Source organism: Bipolaris victoriae, assembly GCF_000527765.1.
Source record: "Bipolaris victoriae FI3 unplaced genomic scaffold scaffold_208, whole genome shotgun sequence".
NCBI lineage: Eukaryota > Fungi > Ascomycota > Dothideomycetes > Pleosporales > Pleosporaceae > Bipolaris > Bipolaris victoriae.
The window spans coordinates 2152-15984 of NW_014575184.1; the positions used below are offsets into that span (position 1 = coordinate 2152).

Sequence of the window (13833 nt, forward strand, 5' to 3'; positions counted from 1 at the left end):
CCACCGCTATCGCCTGTTATTTAAAGGGGACGCTAGGCGTTATCCTCGGCGATGGTACTGATGGAGGCTCACTTTCTGCGCTGCAATTAAATGATTTTGCTGCAGAAAAGAGGCATTCGCAATCTAGCGCTTGCAAGCTTGTTTGTTTTGATTGGCGCATGAATTCACTATAGCCACATACCCTGCTGCTATGGCCTCCTCTAGATAAATTAATGAATAATACGCTATGGGCTGAAGACGTAATGCACGCATGCAGAGCAATTTTATTTATGTCGCTCAACCCACTATGACAGAATGACAAGTCTTCGCTCCTATATTTATCGGACTTGGCAGTTGCTTAGCATTGCTTGTTTGTCTTTACCTTCCACTACATTCTGATACCTACATTCGCTCTTTTTTTAGAACCAACCTTCACTATGTTGTCCAAGCTGGCCTTTGTCCTTGCTTCTGCCAACGTCGCACTCGCGGCACCAGCACTCGATTCACTCGATGCCCGTCAGGCCGTTACAATCGCTATAGACTCCAGCAAGACCTACCAAACAATCGATGGCTTTGGAATTTCCCAATTCTATGGACGCGCTGCGAACATCAAGAGTCTGGCGCCCGCGGCTCAGAAGCAGACGCTTGATCTTCTCTTCAGTCCTACTGCTGGTGCGGGTTTTAACATCTTGAGAAACGGCATCGGATCTGGCCCCTCGAGTGGTTACTCTATCGAGCCCAACAGCCCTGGATCGCCTACAGGGACACCAAAGTACCAGTGGGATGGCGCCGACAACGACCAGGTTTGGTTGACCCAGCAAGCGCAGACCCGCGGCCTGAAATTAATCTACGCCGATGCCTGGTCCGCTCCCGGGTACATGAAGTCCAACGGCAAAGACTCGAACGTATGTAGAACCACATACCATTCCGTCAACAGGGCAGTTGCTAATCGCTTTTAGGGAGGGTACCTCTGCGGCGTGACAGGCACGTCGTGCGGAAACTGGACCCAAGCCTACGCCAACTACCTTACCCAATACGTCAGGGACTACAAGAAGGCGGGCATTTCCATCACCCATCTCGGCTTCCTGAACGAGCCCGACTACACGTATGTTACCAGCACGCTCCCATGCAAATAAGCCACTAACGGTGAAACCCAGCACGGCGTATTCCTCTATGCTTTCGGACGGTGCGCAGGCTGCCGAATTCATCAAAGTCCTTGCTCCAACCGTCAAAGCAGCCGGCCTCGACGTAAAGCTCACGTGCTGCGACGCCACTGGCTACAATGTCCAGAAGACGATGCTCACCGGGCTCGGTGCAGTCGACTCTCTGTACGACGTCGTCACCACACACGGATATTCGTCTGACCCCACGGCGCCGTTTGCTTCTTCGAAGCACGCGTGGATGACTGAAACTGCTGATCTCAGCGGTAAGTGGACCACCAGCTACTACACCAGCGGCGGAAAGGGCGAGGGCCAGACGTGGGCGGAGAAAATCTACACGGCGCTCGTCAATGCCAACTTCTCCGCGTACCTATACTGGGAAGGCGCGGAAGACGCGGGGACCTCGCCCACCAACTCGGCACTTATCAACCTGCACGGCGGCGTCGTTACGCCTAGCAAGCGCTTCTGGGTCTACGCGCAGTGGAGCCGCTTCGTCAGGCCAGGTGCTGTGCGCATCGGTGCGAGTGCATCTACAAGCTCGCTCAAGGTATCTGCGTTCAAGAACACAGATGGCTCTGTTGCGGTGCAGGTCTTGAACACTGGCGCTTCAGCCGCAACGGTCAGTGTTAGTGGTGTCAAAGGCACCGCTTCGGCGTACATCACGAGCGAGTCTCACACGCTGGATGCCATGACTGGCACTAGCGTGCCTGCTCACTCCATGGTTACCTTCCTTTACAAGTAAGCTCTGTTGTCGCAGATTGTCATCACAAGCCCTTGTTGTTGAGCGCGAAAAGACAACATGTCCTGTGCGAACAAGATTAGTCACCAGACAAGGCGGCGTTTCAGTTTAAATATTTTAGTGTAGCATCACGTGACTCGCTCGCAGTATATATTGCCATTTTCTTTCCAACCTTGATAGGCCCCTTCTTCAATTGATCCTTTGTAGCGACTAAATATTAGCACATCTCTATCTACTTCGCCATAGATTACTCTTCTAATATACTCCACTAGTAAGCTAGACTATAAGGTATTTCGTAGATAGGCATAATAGTTATCGAGAAAACAAATCAAGGAAAAGTAACACCAGCTTTCAATATTCTAATAAATCTCACTATTGTTTACTAAGTCTTTTCCTGGCGTGTTGATTCTAGAATTATTCAACTTTATCTTGATCCTCTAGTCTAGGGCGTTTCCACTTCTATAGGTTGCAAAAAGCAATACTCGCTAAGTCTTGATGTAAACTAAAACACAGGCAGGCATCAAAGTACACAAAGGTAAAACGTGATTATATCTTGATATTGTAGAGATCCATGATTGGGCCCATCGTATGCTAAGCTACCCTCCCATATATAGATCTATATCGGCGGTGGCACTCTAGAGATCCTCAAGTATCACTCCTGCAAAGAGATCGGCTGCATCAAATTGAAAATTATCCTGGTTATCTGACTCCACCACAGTGTCCCATATCAGAGGCGGCATCATCGTCGTTTCATTAGAGTCTGTCTGTCTCACTAGAGATTGTGACTGTAATCGTGGTGCCTGTGAGCCTTCTCGTAAACTTACTCTGGGGTTACATTGAACCACATAGTCAGTAATAGACTTTTCGATAATTGAGCAAGCTTCGAAAAACTTCGGGTGTTGGCCGAGCCGCTTATACTCAGCTTCTGCCATCTCTGTACCCATGCGAAGCAGCTCAAGATCAGTGCGGACTGTGCGAGATTGTGGATGCCGTAAGATACTTAACGACAATACAACGCATCCTGTAAGCGTCTGTGTGAGGGCGCAGGAAGGTGTTTGTATCCTTTTGTCAGGCATATGAACGTTCATCCTAATAGTAGCACATGCCGATGCAGTACAAAGATTGCGGCCCTTTCGGAGACGCTGATGATATGGCAGGTGCTGAGAATTTGTCTTGATTTCCTCCATGAACTGGTTGTGAGGTAACACCAGAGATGCTCGGTGCAGCGTGATAAGTGTTGAATGGTATTGGAGAGCCAGAGATATAGCAAGTGGACGTTCTTCATCAGAACAGTAGATATCCCCATCCGGTTGGATATCATCGGGAAGATTGCTCTTCCATTCTCGAAGAGCAGAATCAATTCTACCGATACTTTGAAGCAGTTGTAGTGTGCTGGCTTGGCTCCTCTTCCGCTGATATAAAAGTTCATTGATTTTTTCATAGATTTGGGCAAGCAGTATCCAGTGGAGGAAATACTTGAGTTGGTTCTGTGAGTTAGGTGCGAAGATTTCATCTGGTGCAAAATTATCATGTTGCGCATGTGAGATAGCCGAAGGACGGGTAGTCTCGAGTTCCATAAGCTTTTCAAGACCAAAGCAGGTCCACCACACTCTGGCATGGAGCTCAATTTTTTGCCGTCTAGACTGGAATTCTTCGTGGTTTTGACTTCGCTTAGCTACCGCGACATGTCGGTGCAACCCGATGCTGTGTGAGATGCGCACTGCCGAGCCTAGTGTCTGAAACCCCTGGCCCTCTTTGCCTCTTGCTCGCAACGCTAATGTGATTAATAGTAATGCTTGAACGCTACTCAGATGTGGAAGTCCAATGAGATGTGCGTATAACCCATGGGCGGCAGCAAGAAAGTCGTTTCCCGTTTCCGTCAGATCACCGGCTGCCTCATCCGCCCCTAAGCTTATCGCTCCATAGATACAGGCAAGTACAGGAACATCGTGTGCTTCCAGTAAGGCATCGAGTCCTCTAAAACCATAAGAGGGGCTCCAGCTCGCATCTTGATATGCCCGAATCCGCTGGATATCTCTGTGCAGCTGATCCGGTTCCAGAATAGGGAACAAGGGGTGGATATTCGTGGTGTACGCTTTCAAGTACGCATCAGTCAGCGATGCTGGCGGAAGGTCAGGCAGTCGTAAACTCAGGGAGGGCACGAATTCTTCTGCAAAACTCATTCCATGCTTGAAACAGGGTCCGATCTTGGGCAAACCTGCTCTCTGCAGATACAAGTCCAGAAACATAGTGAGACTTTGGAGACTGCTTCCGCCCATGAACTTCTGGCGCCATGATCCATTATCTGTATTAATGGCCATTTCTGGGCCATCACCCTCTCCTGATCCCATGATTGTCTGATCATGCTGACTGTTGCCATCTGTGGTCATGCTGACTTCTCCTTGTTGATCCGGAATTGTTGTGGCTGGAGATGTAGACTCCAGGGCTCTCTGAGCTCTATAGGACCGTACCAGCCAGGAATTGGTCTCATTCGCCTTCATTATAGAAGAGTAGCTCTGTGCCATTTCAGACATGGGCGCCGGACTTGTCTCTGCTGGGCTTGGGAAACCCGCTATTCCCCTTGTCGGAGTGGGCAAGGCTGTGACTGTCGAGCCTGTCCTCTGTGAGTCCTGTCGAGGCTGATCCATTTCCAAGGGATAGTGGCCGCCGTATTTGCGCACAACAGTAAGCTCTGGGTGTTTTGGATCAGTCGTTTCGCATGCGATCCCCCGAAAATGGCAGTTCTTGCATTTTGGCGTGACTGAGTCGCATTTCACCTTTCTTTTCCGACACTCGTTGCACGCCAGCGAGAGTCGTTGCCGTTTTGCCGGACGATCCGTCCCAGCGGACTGCTGTTGCACATCAGGCGATGGCCTCAATGCGCTCGTCTCAGCATTCATTCTATGTATAGCGATGAGAGAAACTGCGGCATGTTCTCGCTGCGAACAATTTCTAAGAGCTACCACAGATCTTGGAAAGACTTGTGGCTCAGTAGACTACCGTCCGATAGGGTATAGCCCCTCTGTTTCCCCGCCTCTCCACATTCCGACAGCCGCCGATTCAGCTCAATGATGATTGGCAACTTCCAATCATCATTCATTCTTTGTTGTCATACGTTCAGCAATTTTGAGCAATGAGGTAATGTGGTCCACAAGCACATGCACATTCACAAAAATATACGCCATTCATCGCCGCTACTAAGCTCTTGGATTATCTTCATGCACAAGTACTTTGGCCATGGATACAATCAATTACGGAAAACGCTTCTCGCGCCTGACTAAAGTAATTACCTTATATTTCTCCTTTAAATCTCACTTCGTGATCATCATTGTTAATCAGCAATAACAATTCACGCTTCCTTCATCTTGGGTGAGTAAATGTAAATAACACTCAATGTTGGACACTTTGATAGTTAGAAACCTTAGAAACATACACATGCAAACAAATTCGACTTTTTTATTCAGAAGCATTGATATATGGGATGCCTGTCAGCTTTAAAGCCCTCTCGCTAAGGTTCGGTTCCTTCTAAGGCCTTGCGCGCTGGATCTTGTCCAATTTACCATTCCTCTTGGCCTCGTTCCAGCCAATATTCCTGGCATTTGGCCAGTGAGTTGTGCCAAGACGCTTCTCGAAAGCATCCTTCTTGCGAACAAGCTCTTCTTGTGTGGCATCCTTGACTGGCATGTAACAAGTATACACACATAGGCGGTCGACATCAGAGGTTGTAGGTACGTTGTAATGGGGGGCTCTTGAGTCCCAGACGATCAGGTCGCCAGCCTCAGCCTCGACCTTGTACCACTCGCAGCCGTGCTCCTCAGGCCACTTGATGCCTGCACCAGTGTATCCGTACCATTCTGGGGTCCAGGCGGGGATGCGCTTCTCATCCTTCATGTCCTTGTGGAATTGCTCACTAAGCAAGTGAGCTCCCTTGCACACGATCAGTCCACCATCGTTAGGACCAGCGCGGTGCAAATTAACAAGACCCTGCAGGCAGCGGAAACCTGGCTTCTCAGGATCCTGGTCCTGGTGAGGCCATGGCGAGTTCTTAGGAAGGTTTGTGCGGTTAGCGAAGCCATAGTTGATAGCATCAAAGGACACGATTAAATCCTCGTCCTGATATACTTTCTCGAATGCATTGACGATACCGGGCTCGCTGCGTATGTCCTAGACAAAGTCCTCGTGGCAAGCAGCATATGTGAAGAGCATGCCCTTTTCATTAATGACTGGCAGCTTGCCGGGATGAACCGTCGATGAGTCGTTGCGGTTGTATCCAAGCTCACTGTACTTTAATCAGCTATTTCGAGAGGGTACTGAAATTCCTCAACGTACAATCCCTCGATAAGTGAGTACATGCGATCCGCGAAGCTCTCTACTTTATCGGCTGGGATAGCTCCCTTGATGATTGCGTAACCATCGCAAACCAGATCATCCCGCCAATCACCGTAGGTCTCGTCTGTGCCGTCAATCTTCAAAGGCTTCTGCGTAGGGTTTGCGACAGCCCACATGGAGAGCGCGGGCTCGGTCTGTGTGATTGTAGCCATGGCTATCCTGGATGATGGGCCAAAGTTTGGTTGTATGCTTGTTGTGTAGATGTGTAAAGTTTGTGATCTTGGAAGGTCACCATGGCTGCAAACTCATATACTCTGCTTGTGCTAATGGTAGAGCTGGTCATTTCCGATCATCGCCACAGGCCCCGAGAGAGTGACCAGGTTTTCTTCGGAAACGCGCGGAAAGACCCGAGGAACGAATCCGAACGAGAACGGATGATTCGGATCCAGATCACTCTAGCGTTTGTGGTGGATACCCCTGCGTGCCCTGTTCTGGAAGGATCGACCACCGCGACTCAATGTAACAAGAGTAAATTAGGGAAAAAAGCTTACGCCAGCGTGCACATATGCCAATAGAGTGAGTCAAATTGCTTGAAAAAGATCCAACAATGACCTCTCTTCGGATGGGGACAACTACCAACAAGTGGGGGGTCGAATTTCGGAGAGTGCCTGTCTAGCCAATCGGACTCACCATTGCGCGCGTCATCTACCTCTACATGACCCTCCACATTCCCGCGTCGACGTGGAGTATCTGTTCCAACATGGAGACCATATACTAGGTTTGAGTGGTCTACGAGCCTCGGAAATGTTCTCACTTTGCAACAGCTCAACGAACTGTGCCCTAGATACCAATGTGTCTCAAGATCAGTTGCTTAATATCGTCATTGTTGGAGGAGGAATTGCGGGTCTTGCATCGGTCAGATCTGTTCCACATGACTGCTTTCTTCTCAAACTAATGTCCTACAGGCAATCGCACTTCGCGCACCAGGCCGCCACATCACTGTTCTCGAGCAATCTTCTCTGAATCGTGAAATTGGCGCTACTATATCACTCCAGCTCAATGCATCGACAATACTGGAGAAAGGCTTCGGCATGGGTGAAGTGTTGAAGAATGCTGGAGCCTTGAAAGTTGAAGGCTTCAAGATATACTCCACGGACGGATAGCTTGTGCGCAAGATTCTTTTGACGTTGAAGACCGAATACGGTGCCGATCGTATGATATACTATCGCATGGATCTGCACGATGCATTGAGACGTTTCGCGACGCGCGAAGAAGGACAAGGCCAACCTGTGGCAATCAGAACATCGTCATGAGTGGTTTCCTGTGATCCAGATGCTGGATCAGTCACCCTGAAAGATGGCACTGTCCTTCGAGGCGATGTCATCGTAGGTGCGGACGGCATCAAGTCGAATCTGCGCAAACACGTTCTAGGCCATGAAGTTCAAGCACAGCCGACAGGATTTTCGGCGTATAGACTTATGGTACAAACTTCAGAGTTGGAGGAAGACGAAGTATTCTGCCAGTTCATCAACCATTCGCATCTATGATTATGGGACCTGCTTAAGGTGGCAAAGTGTACTCCTTGGTGGCGCTAGTTCCAGATCAAAGATCAGCACTAGACTCAAAAAACAGTTGGAACTGCAAGGGTGACTTCGACATCTTGATGAAAGGGTACGGAGAGTTCCCGAATTGGGCCAAAGCTCCTTTCAAAGTTGCTGGAGACGATATAGGGCTCTGGCAGCCCAGGGACACAGAACCGTTGAGAAGGTGGCATTCTGGACGTGTAATTCTGATCGGTGATGCCGCACATGCCATGCTCCCGACGCAGAGTCAAGGTGCTAATCAAGCGATCGAAGATGCAGAGGCACTGGGTGCGTTCTTCGCGGACGCTGACGAGACCATATCAAAGGAAGAAGCTCAAAAGCGGCCGCAGGAGATTTACGATGCTCGATACGAGAGAGCCACAACAGTGCAGAGATACTCTCGTGAAGCTGCCAGACCAGCGACAGACAAGGGGGCAACAGAGATTAAGATGAACCCAGCAGAATTTATGGACTATAACTGCACATACAACAGTGCAAAGGATTGGGCAAGTCGGCAAACGAAATCTGCAGGTGTGCAAGTAGTATGAATAGTTCAAATTACGATTACCAGATTTCTACAAAGTACTGTTCCGTTGTGACTCAACAGTCTGGAGTATGCGGTGTTGGTAAGCAAAACAATCAACCTTCTACAACTGGTCCAACTCCCCCAACAGGTGCGATCTTGGACGGCTATTCAACGTTTTCTTTAGCACTGAAGATGAGAGACAGTAAAGCTCTGGAGGTTTGTTCTCACAATGAAGGTACACCCAACTGAACTGCTGCTGATTACATCTCGTTTGGTCAGGGTTTGGCAGGTTTCGTATTCATCGGAAGCATGATTTGAACAAAGGCAGAATGTTTATAATAATCGATGGACCAGATGCTCATTCCCAAGATACTCTGTACGCTCGCATCGCTCATTCTATGTTGTCGATTCTATCTCCTTACTCATTTATCACCCTGACGCTCCTAAATGTTGCATCAGTAAGGATGGGAAGACCGTTTCCTGTGGCATAAAGTCCCATTCGTGCGCCATTCCAGCAGATGCGACCGCCATAGAACGGCGCCATGTATGACGATGGAAAAGCTGTAAGCCACGTGGGTTCTTGGGATGATGCTTCTGAAGAGTATCCAAGCCGGTAGGTCTCAGGTGCGGCCTTAATGTGCAGACGCACTTGTGCAGATCCATCGTGAACATACTCATCAGGCAGGGGAAAGTACTCTGTAGTCATGTTCCCGTCTACGGTCGCCCCCTGTGCAATGGTTGCTGTCTTCAAGCAAAGAGTCCTTGTTTGATTTTGGCAAAGCACCACAGAAATGGTATTGTGATATGCATCATTGACGTATGCAGTAATTCCAGCTTCATGTGTTTCTTTTGTAGGTTTGAACTCAATAGAGACGCTAAAGTGTGATTTCAGGCTATCTTGCCTTCGCGTCAAGAGCGCATTCCCGTCAAGAGCTTTGAGATTCCGTTGCGTCCCGTGCAGAATCAAAGATGAATTGGAAACGCGATGCCAATCGCCATATGGTGCGCCTCGGAATTCCCATTTGGAATCGAGAACCGAGGAAGTGAAGTCATCGCTGGACGTGGCGTTCTTAACTAACTGAGAAGGCAAGTCCGGGTCCGGCATATCGAGAGTGATCTCTGATCCATTGTTGGCAAGAGGCCAGCCGTCAAACCACGAGACAGGGCTTAAGAACGTCTCACGGCCTAGAATCCAGGTGCCATTAATGTTCTGAGGAGCCTGTGGGCGCACAGCCAGGAATACAGAATACCATTTACCGTTGGGGCGCTGGACAAGGTCTGCATGGCCGGTTTGTTGAACTGGAGCAGCAGTATCACGTCCGTTGAAGACCATGGGACCTAAAGGACTCTTCTCCCAGGGGCCGGAAGGAGATGGGCCTCGATGGAATGTCTGGCGATGGAGTTTTTCAGTGCCACCTACATGCGTACTCGTGTTAGTCTCCTAGAGCCTACTCCCTTGTTGAACAATACGTACCTTCTGCAACTGAAAGGTAGTATGTACCATTGATCTTGTATACATGGGCTCCTTCTGCCCATCGGATGTCCTCTGGCAAAGTTGATCGATATATCATCCTTTGCTCGGTCAATGATCTGCCCGTGGTCATGTCTACCTTGGATTGATAAATAGTGCTGTTGCCGAGCTGAGGTGCGAACTCGGGTAGGCCAGTAGATAGATATACGCAACCATCGTCATCGAAGAATAGGTCTGGGTCGATACCCGTCTGCTCAAAGTAGATTGGTTTGCTCCAATCGCCTGAGAATATGTCATTAGTGGTGATGAAGAACGGTCGTTGATCAGAAGGATTAAAGCCTGAAGATGACCGTCAGCCTCATTGATTGATGACCAGCATTTTTTTTCAGAGTGTCTTACCATCAGCATAATTCGTGGTGAGAAAGAATGTCCCATTGTGGTAACGGATTGTAGGGGCAAAAATACCACCGGATGTGAGCAGTGCTCTATCAAAAATACCGTTCCGGGTAGTCAAACCATGGCCTATAAGGTTCCAGTCGACGAGGTTCTTTGAATGATAGATAGGCAGGCCTGGAAAATATTCGAAAGACGAAGTTGCGATAAAATAATCGTCCTCGACACGGATGATGGACGGGTCGGCGTTGACTCCGCTGATGATTGGATTCTTGAACGCCGAAACATGACTGAGCAAACCAATTACAGTAGTTGAGACTTGTATGAGCCGCATAATAACGAAAATCCAGTTTATGCTTTACACAGAACCCCAGCGTATGATTAAACTCCCCAATTCCTCAGTCTTTAAATAAGCCCACAGCTAGGGCACTAAGGCACTCTATGGTACGAATGAATCATGTGATAGCCGCCCTATCCTCCACAATCCGACGACCGGATTCAGGGTAGAGCTAGGCAGATGTCCCGAGTAAACCGCTTTCTTGGCATGGAACATCATTGGGAAAGGTCAGCAACTATAGCTAAGGAGAACCTCTACTGCTCGTATAGGTTTGCTACTATATTTCGGAATGCTTCGGATGAGAATGCGATAAGAAATGACGGCACCTAACCCGTGGAGTACCTGATACAAGATGCATTAGGTGAAATTTCTATGCACTGCGAAAACTTCTGATAGGTGGAGATTGGATCAATTTAGCGAATCAGCATGCAAAAATTACAAAGTTCATCATTCGCGATATGGAGTAGCATTTCGGAATGCGGCTCGGATCGGATGCTTGGGGTCCGGGGAGCCGGGGAGACAATGTGGGGTTATTGACCCGACCCCTAGTCCCCGTCCATGGGTACCAGATCTAGAATTCGAGCACTAACGAAAACATGTAACTCGCTCAAAGTTAGCAGCACATATATCTTCTCCGTTTCTACCCATATTTTGATGGCCTCATCCTGATACCATCTCTTTGAGTTGATCCTTCCACTTCTTAAGTCAGACTCTCTACCCTCCATGTCGTACCACACTTCGACCATGGATGCTAGCAAAGAGAAACCTTCCATTGAGAACATTGAGTTCGAAGGTGGCAAAGACATCAACGACAACATTCAGCAGGCAAATGGAGACATCGTCCTTCTTTCTGGATCAGATGAAATCCGAAAGATCCCTGTCCCGACAGATGATCCCAACGATCCTTTGAACTTCAGCACCTTGAGAAAATGGGGAATTGTCGTCACCTGCTGCTGGTTCTCCATTTTCTCACTCATTGCAGTATCCGGAACTGGAGCTTTTATGGCCACTCTCTATGGAATGTACATTCCTCAAGGCCATACTCCAGAAGAGGTCACTGGACTCAGCACTTACTCCACCATGGTTATGGCCTTTGGTTGTCTTGGGTTACTACCACTGGCGTTTATTTTCGGTCGTAGGCCAGTCTTCCTGTTCGCAGTTTTGTTGTGCTTTGTCACAAACATCACTGCTGCTACAGCCAAGGATTTCAACGCCCATCTCATTAGCCGAATTTTCCTCGGCATTGGTACAGGCGCCACCGAGTCGCTGCTTCCCTTGATCCTCTCAGATGTCACATTCCTCCACGAGCGGAGCTTCTACTTTGGCCTGTACTGGTCTGTCCAGAACTGTGTCAATGCAGGACTCCAGATTTCCAATTCGTACTTGGTGGCTGCTTCTTCGTGGCGCATGTTCTATTGGTTCTTTGCAGTGACACTAGGTCTGTCCACACTTCTCGTTGTCTTCTTGGCTCCTGAGACGAAATTTCAGCGTTCACCAACTTTGTTGAACGGCCAGGTCATCTACACGGACGAGTTTGGTACCACACGTATCGTGACTGATCCTATTGCTATTGCCCAGTACGGTGAGCTCGAGCGAATTGAGACTCGTAAAATAGTGAAGAAATCTTTCGTGCAAGAGCTGAAACCGTGGAGCGATGTCACGCCGAATGGCTTCTCAGTGTGGTTGAACGCCTATATCAAAATAGGCAAGGCAGCCACAGCACCTGGCATTATCTATTCGCTGCTGGTGTCTTCTATCTCCCTCGGCGTGGCCATTGGTATCACACTTGTGTACAGCTCTGTTCTGGAGCAGGATTACGGCTGGAATGCCAAATCCGTTGGACTTTTCAATGTGAGTTATTGGTGTACTTATGTCGGTCGCAAGTCACTAATATCCTATAGGCGGGTGTGATGCCTGCTTGTTTTGCGTCAATGCTTTACTCAGGATACTGTGCCGATAAAATTAACATATGGCTTGCTCGCCGCAACGGTGGTGTTCATAAGCCAGAGCATCATCTGGTCCATCTCATCATCCCAACACTGACTGGCATCATTGGAATTGTCGCTATCGCAATTGGCGCACAGTGGCCCGAGAGGTATAGTGCATGGGGAATGGTAATTGGTAAGATACACCTGGTGTAAACAATAGTTCGTCACTAAAATAAGAATTACAGGCTGGGCCATCTATGAATTCTCATTCACCTGCATCCTCATCACAACGACCACCTTCGCCGCTGAGGTCATTCCCGAAAATCCTGGTGCGGGAGTCGTGGTTGTGGTTGGTGGAAAGAATCTGGTGAGCTTCGGAGCCGCCTATGGCATCGTGCCAATGACGCATGTATTCTCCTACATAAAGACTTTTATGATACTTATGGGGATTTTCATTAGCATCTGTCTCCTTGGAATCCCCGTATACTTCCTCAATAGTAAGTGGAGGAAGATTACAGGCAAGGAGCCTGTGGCTGAGCAACATAACTGAATAGCTTATGGTCTTTTAGCAGCACCATGGAAGGTATTGTAGATAAATAAGATCTATTCAAACCTACACATCCATTATGTTACTGAAATATTTCATAATTTTATATCATGATTGTGAGCTATGTCGCTAGGAATAGTGTGGTAAGTCGGGTCTCCACCTCGGGATCGTTTTTCTCCATTTACTCTACGAATAATTACCCAATTTAGACGTTTAGTAGCCCATTTTATAGCCCTTAATCTAAACTCAACTTTTGTCTAATATGATAATAGGCTCACTCTGATAGGTAGGAAGATATTTGGTAACCCGTTGTGCTAAGAGTCAGGTCTCTACATCTTACTCCGATCTTAGATACTAGCTTATCTATTAGAGTTGGTCTACTACTATATTAAGCAAAAATAAACTACTAACTTAGGGCTACAAAACGAGCTACTAAGCTTCCTAATGAGGTAATTATTGGTCGAGGTAATCGTAATTTTAAGATCCCGATGTGAAGACCCGTTTACCAGCCTACTTATAACATCGCCTCTCTCATCGTTTAAGCTTAATTACTTATCGTTCTATAATAGCTGTTTAGAAACGTAAGTACTTCTATTAGTCAAAAGAATTACTTTTTATATAACGTGGTTCACAAGCGAGTCGGCCACCCAAGCGAGTCGGCCACTTTACACTAGCGCGTCAACTTCAAGTTATTACAACAGACTTTTATCATAGTTAATAAACTATTACGATATACTAAATTAATTATCAGAATCGCCGCTATCACTTGCACTATCTATCTCAACCGCGCAGGTACGAACGTTATGTCCAGTCTGGTTGCAACGCCCGCATCGCCTCTCTC

General features: G+C 48.1%; 6 protein-coding genes across 6 annotated transcripts; 3 read left to right on the forward strand and 3 right to left on the reverse strand.

Annotated features, from left to right (window-relative positions):
- Positions 1 to 416: 416 nt before the first annotated feature.
- COCVIDRAFT_31918 (glycoside hydrolase family 30 protein) lies at positions 417 to 1881 on the forward strand (the record flags this gene model as incomplete). The annotated part of the gene is made up of 3 exons (XM_014694806.1): positions 417 to 884; positions 939 to 1084; positions 1137 to 1881. 3 exons carry the CDS (start codon positions 417 to 419, stop codon positions 1879 to 1881), a joined length of 1359 nt encoding a protein of 452 aa, XP_014550292.1.
- A 369-nt stretch (positions 1882 to 2250) lies between these two features.
- Positions 2251 to 4778, reverse strand: COCVIDRAFT_43141 (hypothetical protein; the record flags this gene model as incomplete). The annotated part of the gene is made up of 3 exons (XM_014694807.1): positions 2251 to 2272; positions 2740 to 4201; positions 4544 to 4778. The coding sequence occupies 3 exons, from the start codon at positions 4776 to 4778 to the stop codon at positions 2251 to 2253; spliced, it is 1719 nt and encodes a 572-aa protein (XP_014550293.1).
- A 625-nt stretch (positions 4779 to 5403) lies between these two features.
- COCVIDRAFT_31920 (hypothetical protein) lies at positions 5404 to 6419 on the reverse strand (the record flags this gene model as incomplete). The annotated part of the gene is made up of 3 exons (XM_014694808.1): positions 5404 to 6042; positions 6103 to 6157; positions 6208 to 6419. The coding sequence occupies 3 exons, from the start codon at positions 6417 to 6419 to the stop codon at positions 5404 to 5406; spliced, it is 906 nt and encodes a 301-aa protein (XP_014550294.1).
- An 81-nt stretch (positions 6420 to 6500) lies between these two features.
- Positions 6501 to 8629, forward strand: COCVIDRAFT_43143 (hypothetical protein; the record flags this gene model as incomplete). The annotated part of the gene is made up of 7 exons (XM_014694809.1): positions 6501 to 6506; positions 7075 to 7122; positions 7173 to 7334; positions 7371 to 7461; positions 7522 to 7729; positions 7840 to 8332; positions 8606 to 8629. 7 exons carry the CDS (start codon positions 6501 to 6503, stop codon positions 8627 to 8629), a joined length of 1032 nt encoding a protein of 343 aa, XP_014550295.1.
- A 105-nt stretch (positions 8630 to 8734) lies between these two features.
- COCVIDRAFT_115836 (glycoside hydrolase family 43 protein) lies at positions 8735 to 10514 on the reverse strand (the record flags this gene model as incomplete). Its single annotated transcript, XM_014694810.1, has 3 exons — positions 8735 to 9732; positions 9791 to 10126; positions 10187 to 10514. 3 exons carry the CDS (start codon positions 10512 to 10514, stop codon positions 8735 to 8737), a joined length of 1662 nt encoding a protein of 553 aa, XP_014550296.1.
- Positions 10515 to 11261: 747 nt separating this feature from the next.
- Positions 11262 to 13428, forward strand: COCVIDRAFT_43144 (hypothetical protein; the record flags this gene model as incomplete). Its single annotated transcript, XM_014694811.1, has 4 exons — positions 11262 to 12368; positions 12419 to 12638; positions 12691 to 12974; positions 13408 to 13428. The coding sequence occupies 4 exons, from the start codon at positions 11262 to 11264 to the stop codon at positions 13426 to 13428; spliced, it is 1632 nt and encodes a 543-aa protein (XP_014550297.1).
- Positions 13429 to 13833: the final 405 nt, after the last annotated feature.